Raw genomic sequence first — 12,796 nt, forward strand, 5'->3', positions numbered from 1 at the left:
TTTGGTGTCTAGATAAAATACCGCCTCCGTATAATTATTAATATTATATTTATTGAAAACGTGTACGCGACGTCGGCAATAAAGATTAGCAATATGTCATATTATATTCTTTTTTTTCTTCGAAGGTCAGAAGAGTGAGACGTGTGAGTAGAATTCCGATAAGACTAGTGAGTGCGCACACACGCCATATGGCGAGAAGTAGCTTAGGGGTAGATGCACTGGTCCGCTTCCATAGTGTATATGGCACCCCTAAGCCCCTTTCACACGCCGCTGGCCTTAATGCAAAACGTGCCTCACTTACTAATCTATTTTTTATTCCCCTTTATCGTCCTTTATTGCTAGCCTTTGGACTTTTACACGTCAGGCACTCCTTCCTCGCCGTTTAAATGTGTATGAAATGAAAAAAATACCAAAAAATCGCTTGGCAATATCACCGTGTTTTGATATCTTTTATTGTGTTTTTCCAACACGCCATGAATGTCCGACCGTGCAAATTTCAAGTTTATATAAGAAAATTTTCATATTTATTTAATTAACATAATCATTCATTTAATTGACTATTCGTTATTTTATCGATCTTCGGATGAAACACTACTTAAATAGTACTAATAATAAATCCATTTTTAAATAGAACATTTTGTGAACAATTAATATTTCTGTTTTATGGTAAATTAAATAACAGATTTTCGAAAGAATACCCCAAAAAAGATTTTCTATATTTTTGCAATATTTTACCATAACATAGCCTAATTTAAAAAAACAGATAATTTTAGGTATTTGTAAAGTAAATCTTGTTTAATTTGTTAAACAAATATTTCATCAGCCTTATAAATAACCACATTTTGGTATAGTATAATAATTATTTTAATAAATTTGTGATTCATTTCTTTTGAATATGATGCAATCATTAAATTTTTTAACATCAGTCGTCGTTATATTTCTCGAGTGTAATTGAAATACTAACTACGACATGGCTAACTCGCCTTTGAATCTGTCATCGAAGCGTATCAAGTACTAGTCCCTTCTCCAGATTTCACGCAAAAATTATCATACAAGTGTAATTATTTTTATTTCTATGTGCTTATAAAATATGAATTATATTTATTTATATATTTGTGTAGGCAGTAGTGAACAAAATAAATAATGCTGGAATCATGGATTACCTGAGACTATTTGTCTTACACGTTTGATTCTTGTTTTATTTATCCTTGATTCGATTTGATACTCATCTGATCAACTTAAGAGAGTTAAGTATAAGTATCTACAAATACTGCGATACTTAAGTAAGCATCACTGAGGCTTTATTTGTGAATACATAGACTAATGATTATATTTCTATAGATTAAAAATATCACATAATAAGAACATATGCGCCAAGAAAATACAAATTATTTTCATATTAAAATTGCAACTTTTGTTTTAGTTTGGTAAATTGAAAATGTCAGTATACTTCAAAGTTTAGTATAATATATTAAACTTATATTAATCATATTATGATTAATGTAATGAATCTCATATTGATTCGCTTAATATTTTACTATAAAACGGATTCAAAATATAACAATAATGATTAAATATTGATTTATATCTAAAAGGCAACATAAATTTGCCAATTATCAATACCTTTATTAATTCGTAATCTAGAATCGAGAGATTTGGCAAATTCCTATTTAGTGAATCTTATTTTTTGGCGGTATTAGATATGTGTTTGTAGTGAAAAGTATAGATAATGATGCCCACAATCCTAATATAAGGTTATAAGAATAAAAAATGGCAAATTTATCTTTATAGAAATTGAAGTATGTACAAAATATATATACATGTAATTTATTCATTTTGATTATGATTTTTAAACATTGACTTGTTAATTATTAGGTTATAGTATTGTGTAATAAGTATTAATCATGGATTATCTGAATGATCGAGAAGTTTCCCGGTAGTGGGTCGAGGAAGAACATGTTCGCAAAGATTTTTTTGTTTTTTTTTTTAACATAATCTCTTGTTTTTATGTTTGGTCATACCGTGAAACATACGACAAAATGAAAGTATGACACACAGATGTATTTATAATATTTTGTATATCATTTTGTCGTATAATACATTACGGCCAATAATATTTTAATTTTACAATAAATTATCATTTAAACTATAGAAAAATATAAAATGTGTGTTTATTTTTGAATTAAAAAATAATATCAACAATAGTCAATAATAGTACATTCTTTATTTTACAAATCACTAATCATTAAATAAATATTTTGTGCTCATAATTTTATAATCAAGGGTTATATATAATCAATTCTAATGAACAATAAAAAGTGCAATATATATCTAAAACTTCGAAGAGTTTATAAAATTTGTTAGTCTTGACAATATTTTATTAAGTTAATTCAAAGGCTAGATAGCAATGTCGTATTAAGGACTTAAGCACCTCGAGGCAGTTTTTATTTAATGCTCCTAAAATTATTTTTAACTTTATGTTATAATTTATGAAATTTAACCGATTTGCATTGAAGTACTTTTTATGATAATGATGTTCATCATTGTCAGATATCATCTATGCTTTTCCTTATTATGCCACGTCCTCATTATGTTGGATTAAAAAAAAAAAAAAATGAATACAATATTTGACTACGTTAAAATTATATTTATCTATAATAAAAAAAAAGAAAAAATCAAATTTTTTTATTTATAATTTTTCGAAAACTTCAAAAAAAAAAATTTTTTAACCCTTTTGTTTACAAAAAATTAATATGAATAATAACTTTCTGATAAGTACTTATTGAGTTACAAACATTTTAATTCATAAAATGGGTATGTAGTGTGCTTGCTGGGTATATTTATAATGTATACAGGGTGTTCAGTAAGAAAGGAAACGGATTTCTATTGTTTTTATTGTTTATAAAAATTGACCTATTTCCTAACACCACCTTCATTACATGTCCACTCTATCTATTAAAATATATATTATAATAAATACTTATCCTAATATTGTTATGGACTCATCAAAATTTTTTCTAAGAAAAGGGCTAAAAAATGGGTTTTTAGAAATGAAAAACATATTTATTTTTAGAGAAAAATAATAAAAATATACTTTTAAAGTGGTCAAAAATTAATTATTTTTAAAAGATTGAACGCAAAATATTTGTTATATATATAATATATTTACCTTCACTTAGAAATATTTATGTATCAGGAATATTTTTTTTTTCGAAGTTAGTAGAACATGCTATTAATAATTTCTTTGCTTTTTAAAACTGAGAAATAATTCAATCATTATTTTTTATTAAAAACATTTTTGCCAATTGAAGAAAAAGAATTTCTTAAAACTTTTTATTCGACTTTTTATTTTTATATGAAATATTATAAAACTTTTATATACTTTTAGTCTATAAGCAGTTTTAAATCAAAAAGGGGAAAAATTAACAAATCTAGGCAAACTTATTTTAGTTTAGTTCAATTTACAAAATAATGATTCCAATGAATAAGTAATGGTAATATTGATCCAGTTAGTTTCTATATTCAAAAGTTATTACTAATTGACCTATTAAAACTATTTTTAATTAATTTAAAATAAATCACTGGGAGATTGGATTGACTGAAACCAAAATTAATATTTTAAAACTAAAATTCCGCAAATAACTACCAATGGTGTTTTGGGGTTTACGCGGTTATATGACGTTATTTTTTAAATTAATGTATATCCTAAAAAAATAATACTTTTGTACTATTTATGCTATTTATGTACATACTCGAAAACTTTTTTACTGTGATACACCATTGCTAACCACCACGTGCAAACATTTTTTTAGAGTAATATTAAAATTATTACGGTCAAGTCAAAATTTAAAAAGCATATTATTCACTTAGTATATTATTTTTGTTTTCTGTTGGCTTTTGAAAAAAAACAACGGAAATTATGTGCTTTTATGTAGTCCGTGTTCCATTATCACGTGTCCATTCTTAAAATCTCGAGATGGACAAATGCACTCACATATAAATATGTTGTTCAGAAAAGTCAAAAAGGTCTCTCTAGAGTAATACGAAGACTCCTGAATTTCGTAACGATAATGTAATAACATATAGTGACCAAGACAGCAAGTATTTTTACCTATGCCAAGATAACGATATCGAATGTGTTTATGAATCGCCTCAAAGGACCCTCAGGACAATCACATAACTCGCATTACTTTTAAAAGCCATTTCATGTCTTATTTATATGTATTATAAATACGAGCGAAAAAGAACCACAAGGAATAATGGCAACTAATTTTTTTTAGTAAACATAAAACAATTTCCACTTACAATAATCCGTAGTGTTATTTACAATAAAAGTAAAAGTAATATATCATAAAAATGTGAGTATTTCTATTATGTATTAAAAACAATAATGATACAAATATATATATATACATATATATATTATATACATATTACAAATTTTGCATATTGAAATTGTCACGATTTTATTAACTATTAAGTAACTTTAAACATTTTTTGAATTTGTTTTTTATATTTCAAAATGTGTGGCATTATATTTGTTAAATATAAAAATTTTCGCTGACGTCGAATAAAAAAAAACACCTGTACAATTGTAAGAAAGAATTCTAGAGTTTCGAGTGGTGAGTATTGTAATGAACATTATCTAATGTATACGTAATGAATATTTCATAAGCCTATAGGAAACACGATTTAAAATCTGTAGATAAACCAATAAAATGAAAAGTACAATAATCGTGCAGTGTTTTAAATACAACCAATGTGTAAACATGATAGACATTTTTGAAAATCAATCAATTTAATTTAAATGGAATTCGATTAAAACAATTTGCCAGTGTTATAAAGAGTTGAGGACCAATCAGTAGAAAAATACGGTAAAACTAAACATGTTTCTGGATCAATAATTTTCTAACAAAACACGAATATGACCAATATTTATATTTATTTCAAATTTTTATTTGATTTTACTAGGCGTCATAAATATTATAAAAACGTAACTTACTAAGTTATATTTATTTAAGATGATCTTTATTGACCATAATGACACAATATGTTCTTTATCATTTTCAATAATTTTTTTTTTTGTAAACATACGAAAACAAATAAGGTAGATCATTCTATGTGAATTTTAATAAATATTATAATCGAAATTCTATTTAAGTCTGTACAAAAAATTACTTGAAAATTAACAATAAAATATTGTGAAATCTAACAAAAAAAAAAAAAAATCAAAAAGCTGCCGGAATTTCCTACTATTTTATTAGTTTTATTCAAACGCAGGTATTACACATAACGCGCTAAAGATTTATTATTACAATATACATCAACGCATGCTTGTACATATTATATAGGCTATGGCTCATAAACGTGGATTGAGAGAGGTAAAAGAACAGCTCGGCGTGGTCTCCAGGTGGTTTGCTTGTCAGTGTGGTCGTAAATGATATATCACATGGTTGGTGACAAGCAATCAATTCAAAGTTAGAATCCCTTTGCTTCATCACCAACTTTCGTCCAGCCTGCACCTACTAACTCTCTTCTTTTACCCAAAAGCAAATTATGAATTAATACGCGCACCAGGGATTTGTATAAGTTAAACTTTTATACGATGCTGCCAACACCTTCTGAAATATCATCGCCAATTAAGGGGACACGTCATGGCCGTGGATTATTTATGAGCCAACGTGACCGACGGCCTTTATTTTTGGTCACGAAAATCAACCCCAAACGTCGACAGCGTACATTTATTTCGGATTTTAAATTTCTCGGTGTTTTGGCTTTTTTCCATTTCATTAATTCTAAACGTTATAAAAATTAGGATGAAATTTAAAAATAAGAAATTATTGATTTCTTAAATAACTATTAGACTTTCTTTCGGCATAGATGTCATTAGGAAAGCTAGGGGGGCTTAACTACAGATAAAAATCAGGTACCCTAAAATTTTTTAAAAAATCATAGACATTTAGTACCCTTAAAAATTTTACTGTAATAGCGTCTATGATAATTGACAGTTTCTAAAAAATAATTTTATAATTTTTATCAACATGTTCTGCTGACTTCTTTCTTTAACGATACTGATTTGGTTCATTACTTCCAATCATTGAGTTATTCAATTTGTTAATTAAAAATTAACATTGAAAAACAACTTTTAATAGCATTACACTAATTTGACACTGTGGAATGACTTACTAAGGTTATATTCAGTTACTTTAGACTTCAGTAAGTCTTCTTTCTTCTTTATTTGAACAAAATGTTTTTAAACGCAAGATGAATATCAATTATATCGGAACTTCAAAAAATGTCAAACAAATCGAAAACGATTTGATAAACATTCTATGATAATACTCAAAGAATACGTGAAATTTTTTTATCTAAAAAATTCTACATAATCTAGTTTTTTACAATTGGGTTTTCTTTTTTTAGACACTTAATAAAGTACCAAACGCATTAAATTAAGTTTCAACTAAATAACCTTTTACATTAAATAAATTACTTGTATGTATCTATTATAAGAACATTTATTACTATGTTCTTGCCATTTATATTATACACATTGTATTTTGTTTTACTTAATTCGAAATACATATTAATTAGCATAGAAGGAGGTGCTGACGTGACACTTCTGCTCGTCTGTAACCCAGAGCTACAGACGTTGAACTAACAAAGGGGCAGTTGTGTTTGAGTAGCCGTTATAGATATAGTTTTCGATATCATCACTTTTGTCTTATTTACATTGTTAAAACCTTAACTTATTTTATTCGACGACTCGTCTATCGCCAATTTTCATCATAGCCAACCAACTCCGTCTCACTTGGATATACCTACTAACCAACTGTACTAGGACTCATGTCAGACTTATTGTAAATTACATGTAACTTATATTTACTGAACATCAAAAATAAAACTTTACTTTGTCGTTGACATAAAACAATAGTTTAACTTTATTATATAATATCTCACTAAGCAACTAGGGTACACAATAACCTGTGGCTCTTTCGAGTAATTAAAACTGATCTAACGAGAGAGGAACAATATTTGGGAACATGTCGGGTGGCTTCCGATTCTTGATTTTGACCAAGATTCCCAAGTATTAAACGGACCCCTAATACTATATACATATAATGTATCACAGCAGTGTGAAATTATACATTTTATTATGTTTTTATCAAAAATAGAACTCTTAGAATCACATAAAAAATATCTGTTAATATTTCCCAATTATTCTACCTCCTTACGCATTATAATTGATTGATTTTATATATTTTTCTACTGAAATACAGTTAAAAAACTTACCGACTACATTTAAAAATCCTATTTGTGTTTTAGCTGTAATAGTATTTATTTGACACATATAGCGTCCGCGATCTTCTTGTTGAACATTGCCTATGTGTAAAAACCATGTACGATGCTTATCATGTGACACTGTAATCCTCGGATTTCTTGTTATCACATGACTGTTCACCGTTAATATAGCCGACTGTTCAAAGTGCATCCATGCTACCTATATAACATCAAGTATTAACTTCGATGCAAAATAATTTATTAAAAGATAACAGGGTTTCTTTCGGGCATTTTTCTGGAAGGGACAGTCCCTCTTTGAAGAAAATTTAAAGAATACCGTTAGAGAAATTTCACGTTTAAATCACAGTAATAAACTTCAATCGCAAGATTTTACAGAACACAGAATTAATTGTTTAATTTGTATTTGTTATTTGTTAATTAATTGGTAAATTTGGTTATTTATTAAAAGATAAAGGCACAGAGATAAACGTATTAAATTATTATCAAAATTTGTATAGAATTTTTACTGTTCTGTAACTTGATCAAGAAGGATAAAAAGAAGAATAGATTTTTATTTTAATACATGCACAATCAATTTTTGTGAAATTTTGTATATTTAATTATACTGTCCACACTCATACTAACAAAGGTAATTATTATAAAAATAATTTATTTTTTTTGATGTAATGGTCATTTCCTATAAAAATGATTAATTTGCGTGATTCTATCACTGATATAATATTATAATAGGAAATTTTTTGTTAAGAAATTTGATAATAAATGCGCTTATTCATTATTATTCACGATTAGATTTTTGAAACAAGAAACTATTTTATTAAAGACTCAACATATTTTAGATAAGTTTTCGTGATATTTTTGATTACATGAATTTTACTACTATTTGTTTTTTCGTGTCAATTACAGATGCTTATTTAAGCATTCATTTATAATTATTTTAAAATAACGGAAATAATGTATCAAGGATATTTAACTTCATAAAAAATGTCTGAAAATTAAATATACTCAAATTATAGTAAAAACTCCAGTTTTAGTAATATATCGAATTTTACATTAGACATATCTTGTTTCGTCTTTAAAGTCTAGAACAATTTATTGTTGCCTTAGAGGAAAAATATTAATAGCACATATTGATAAAAAATAAATCTGTTTGAATGAGGGAACAAATAACATATTATTACAGCATAAGCCTACGGCAAATAAAAAACAGGTATCTGCTTGTGTATTTTATATTTTATGACAAATTTAAATCGATATGTACATATAATATGGCTTGGCTGTTCGATGAATAAACCGAAATGTTACTCATCTCTCCTTTGTGTGGTGTATTTTGATAAATCACTAGATTGAAGTTTAAAAGGACAAGGGGACTGTAAACATACTTAAAGGAGAAAAAGTTTAACTAAGAGACAAGATAAAACATTTGTTTAGCAATTTTATCATTATTGTTATTATTACTTTTTCTACTGTCGTAACATCGGAATAAAGGTATTACTGTACTTAAAGTATAAAAAGTGAACAGGAGTCCCGAAATTGGTCGGTTGAATTAATGCAGCGCCTGCGGTCCTATCGCGGAAAATGTAATAATAACGATAAAAAAATTCAGTCGGCCCGGCAAACAAATAGAGAAGGAGCATACCAAAATTGGCCAATTACTTTCAGGTGGCGTTCTTTCCTGCGTATCTATCTTTAATATAACCATACAATTACAACTTTCAGATAGATTTTTTTATAACATCACTGCATGTTCGTAGCCTTCTTACGAAAATGAAGAGCCTGTTTAAAACTACAAAGTCTAAGGTGCGACGAAAAAAGTAAACCAGACCAGACATAAATAATAATTTAGGGGTGTTGCAAAGACAACAAAAAAATTTTTAAGTTTCCGTCAACAACAAAGAGCGTAATAAATCATTATAACGTCATCATAATAACTAACTCTTACAAATAAAACCAAATAGATATTTTCACTAACTATTCCTAATTTTTAAATTAAAATTTTTTCATACTGAATATAAAGATGTATACATACATTAAGTAACTAATCTGTATAAACACATAATCGTCTAGAAAAAAAAAAAAAAAAAGCCAACATGGTTTAAAGCAAACACAAGAGCTGTCTGTGTATTTAACAAGTATATTTTGCCAGTAAATTTTACGTGTAATTGTTTGAAAAACTTTTAATAAGAAAAAATACGGCTTACAAATCGATTTAAATAATATTAGAAAAAATAACATTATCATTAAATTGCATTCATATTGATAATTGTATGAGTATTCAAATATGTGACAGGTCTCAAGTCACTACGGTGAAGAATTGGTTTATTTAAAAAAGGAAAATAATCAAAATTCAGCACACGTGCTCTAGACGAGAATTATACAGATGTGCGGTAGCATAACAGAATGAACATCCTCCACTACTGGCATTTTTGAACGGATTTGTCGTTTTATGTATAACTTCAATTGTCCCCTTTTCCATGATACAACAACCAGCGTTTGAGACGTCTATATGCATAATGTCGACTTTGGTTTTTCAAATACAAACACCTGCCGTAACGTGACACCCTGACAAGAAAAATTATCCGTGTAATACATTATACGGTTGTACTGTTTTTAAAATCAGAAACTTCAAGAAGATTAAATGTCCACATACGTGGCAATAAATGCTGGGTTATGGTAATGAGCTAGTAAACTTTCAGTGAAATAGGACAAACAATATTGAAGATCATAATTTTTCAAAAACTGCGTAAAACAATGATTTGAAAATAACAAATAATTCACATTTTTTTTGTGTTTAAAAAAGTTTAAATTTACTAATAACAACTACGATGATATAATAGTTGTTATTTTCTCATATTTCATCTTGTTTTATTTTATTTCAAATCTGGACATTAATACTCGGTCTTGTTTTATATACTAAACAATGTTAACCTATTAATAGTTTGTCTATATTTATTTGGTCACGAGGAATAGAGTTCTAGTCATTTAGATCGAATTTAATTTAGAAGGGTCTTTCAAAGTTTTAAACGCACACGCACATAAGAAAAGTCTAGTTTATTTTATTTATTTTTAGTTTCATTTATCGCTCGAAATGTATGTAATGTAATTTTAAAATTGTAATAATCAAGGCTGCTTTCAGTCACATCAACTTGTAATTTTTTTTTTATAAATTAAATTTGATAAGCCAGAAAATGCCTTCAATGCCCACCACTAACGACGGGTCTGGTGATAAGTGATGCTATCTAAACTATAGTTTTTTTTACAGAAAATGCAGTAAAATAATTCTAATAACACAATCAGTTTCAAAAAAATATAAATTCGTTTTCATAGTAATAATCTTTGTAAGAACAAGAGGCTATGTAAGAATTATATTAAGTTTCAGACTAGCGTTAAAAGAAAACGTAAAAACTAATTAAACTCGGTGTTTAAAACAAACATTTAACTTGTATTACCGCAGTGAGCGACTACAAGTTGTGTAATTTATCATTGTTTACGTTTAACAATAAGAACAAAGAACACAATCTAGTGAGATTTAACATGAGACCATTAGTTTTAGACGACAATATTGAGCATTTTAAATTTAACGGCATGACTTTTGAAAGAAAGTTGTATTCAATTATTCTGAGTACATAAATTAAATATTATTGATACTAATTGGTTTTGATTGTACGTTTACCAACAAATCTATTGGAAACAACAAAAAACTTACAGAAACTATTCTTGATCTACAAAACTGTTATTCGTGACCTAAGAATTAGACCTACTGTAATATTTAAAAACTGAGTCCCTAAAATTAGAAGATATCTAACGAATAAACTAGTGTACACTTACTAGTACTCGTGTAATTCATATAAATAAATACTGACTTTAGATTGGATTATGGTTTCGGGGAAAAAAATGTATTTTTTTGCTGTAAAAAATTTGATTGAAGTATTACTTTAGTGACGGTAAATAAAATATACGCAGCAGCTGATTCACAAAATCACGTGTGGTGACAGTGTGTGAAGAGAGCGCGTTTTCTTTCTGGAGTTTCAATCAAAATAATGGATTCTGGTTTTGGTGTAGTATGAGGGGAGAAATGAAAAAAACAAAAACGGTATCGTAATATTAAGCACGTATTCGATTTCCGATGTATAAAAAAATATGACAAACCTTGTATGATCCCAGATTTCTGACAGAGCAGCCTAACTTCACACTACGTCCTGCGGGTACAGTCACGTTCACTATAGGTTCCGTAAATTCTGGATCATCCATAATCACTGGAAAACAAAATAGAAACATATTATACAACGCGTGTGTGTCACAAGTTTTTTTAATTTTTAATGTAAACAAGATGGTCGGATTTCGATCAATTCACTCTGATTCTATTAGACGCACAAATTCAATATGTCTCAACAAGCTTTCGCGCAAAAAGAGTTATTATACGTAAAAATACCTTTTTTAAGCAACGAAAAATTATCTATTACACATCGACATTTTTTTTTCTCTATAGTAATAAAAACAAGTCCCTCCCTTTATAGAAAATGCTCGGCACGTCACTAAAGTTTTCCCTAAACAAGTTTGATACTGAATGTATGCTAAGATAAGTTTTAAAAACTTTTTCTGACCGACTTGACGAATAAATTGAATATGTACTGTGATAAAACTATGAGTTGTCAATAGATTTTCTAATGAAAACGAACATTTTACTATCAGAAATTCACGAGAATAATTAACAGGTAACATTATTATTCGGAATAAGTTATCAAATAATTTTGGATGCCACTTCAAAATCGCTGACGAGACGCTGAAAACATTCTCGAGACATCAAGAAATGTGATCTTTAACTTCAACTTACGAACTTTTCATACTCAATAAATGATTTTTGTCACGAAATACTGGTGCTAGTCATTATGCTACTGTACGGCTTATTGTTAAGTAGTAATTTTGAATTTGATCAAAAAATTACTTACGGATGCCCAATGATCAAGTTTTATATTCTAAACTAAAACCATTATGTATTAATAATTTGTAACCAGTAAAGTAAATAATGTCTACCTAACAATGTTAATAAGTCAGACATAAGAGACTGAATAGTAAGATAACTAATTGGGATTAATTATAGTGAGGTTTTAGTGCAAAGGAAAGTTTAAAATATACTTATGCATATTTTAATAAACGATTCGAACAGCAGAAAACACCCGATGGGCTTGAACGGCTAGAAGAAAAGATTTACGACGTATAAATATTTTGACATATGACACATGTGTGACAGATGTATTATCTCCTACGCGACCTCTAGATAAGGTTGGCGCGTGTTTACTTAATAAGTAACCCATGCAAAATAAAATTTTTGTGGATGTTTATGTTTTATTGGCCACTCGAGTTATTTTTGTTCTTGGCCATTTTAAACCATTACTACTTGCCATGCTTATTGATTCGTCGTATAGAAAAGATTGTATAAATGTTGAATATTGAATATTTTTACCAATAATAACACAAAATAAATAGAGAAATAAAAATA

At 27.8% G+C, this 12,796-nt stretch overlaps 1 protein-coding gene and 1 long non-coding RNA gene across 8 annotated transcripts in view; one reads left to right on the forward strand and one right to left on the reverse strand.

Annotated features, from left to right (window-relative positions):
* The window catches only part of LOC126905172 (neurotrimin-like), a 55,975-nt gene that overhangs the window by 17,549 nt on the left and 25,630 nt on the right, over positions 1–12,796 (reverse strand). For 5 of the 6 annotated variants that reach the window (XM_050684645.1, XM_050684644.1, XM_050684643.1 and 2 more), the window contains exons 2-3: positions 11,446–11,552; positions 7,291–7,498 (exon numbers count right to left, since the gene is read on the reverse strand). In XM_050684645.1, coding sequence (XP_050540602.1) covers positions 7,291–7,498; positions 11,446–11,547 — 310 coding nt within the window. In that variant the 5' untranslated portion in view covers positions 11,548–11,552. Of the gene's footprint in view, positions 1–7,290; positions 7,499–8,935; positions 9,045–11,445; positions 11,553–12,796 lie in introns of those variants that run through there. The other variant, XM_050684646.1, reaches the window with a different exon arrangement.
* On the forward strand, positions 890–2,219 carry LOC126905175 (uncharacterized). Of its 2 annotated transcripts, XR_007703887.1 has the most exons (4): positions 890–1,057; positions 1,122–1,283; positions 1,342–1,799; positions 1,876–2,219. It is a non-coding gene; the product is annotated as an uncharacterized LOC126905175 (long non-coding RNA). The 2 variants fall into 2 exon arrangements; XR_007703886.1 differs by having other exon boundaries at positions 1,342–2,219.

Source organism: Daktulosphaira vitifoliae, unplaced genomic scaffold (genome assembly GCF_025091365.1).
Source record: "Daktulosphaira vitifoliae isolate Bord-2020 unplaced genomic scaffold, ASM2509136v1 Scaffold_4, whole genome shotgun sequence".
NCBI classification, from domain to species: Eukaryota; Metazoa; Arthropoda; class Insecta; order Hemiptera; family Phylloxeridae; genus Daktulosphaira; species Daktulosphaira vitifoliae.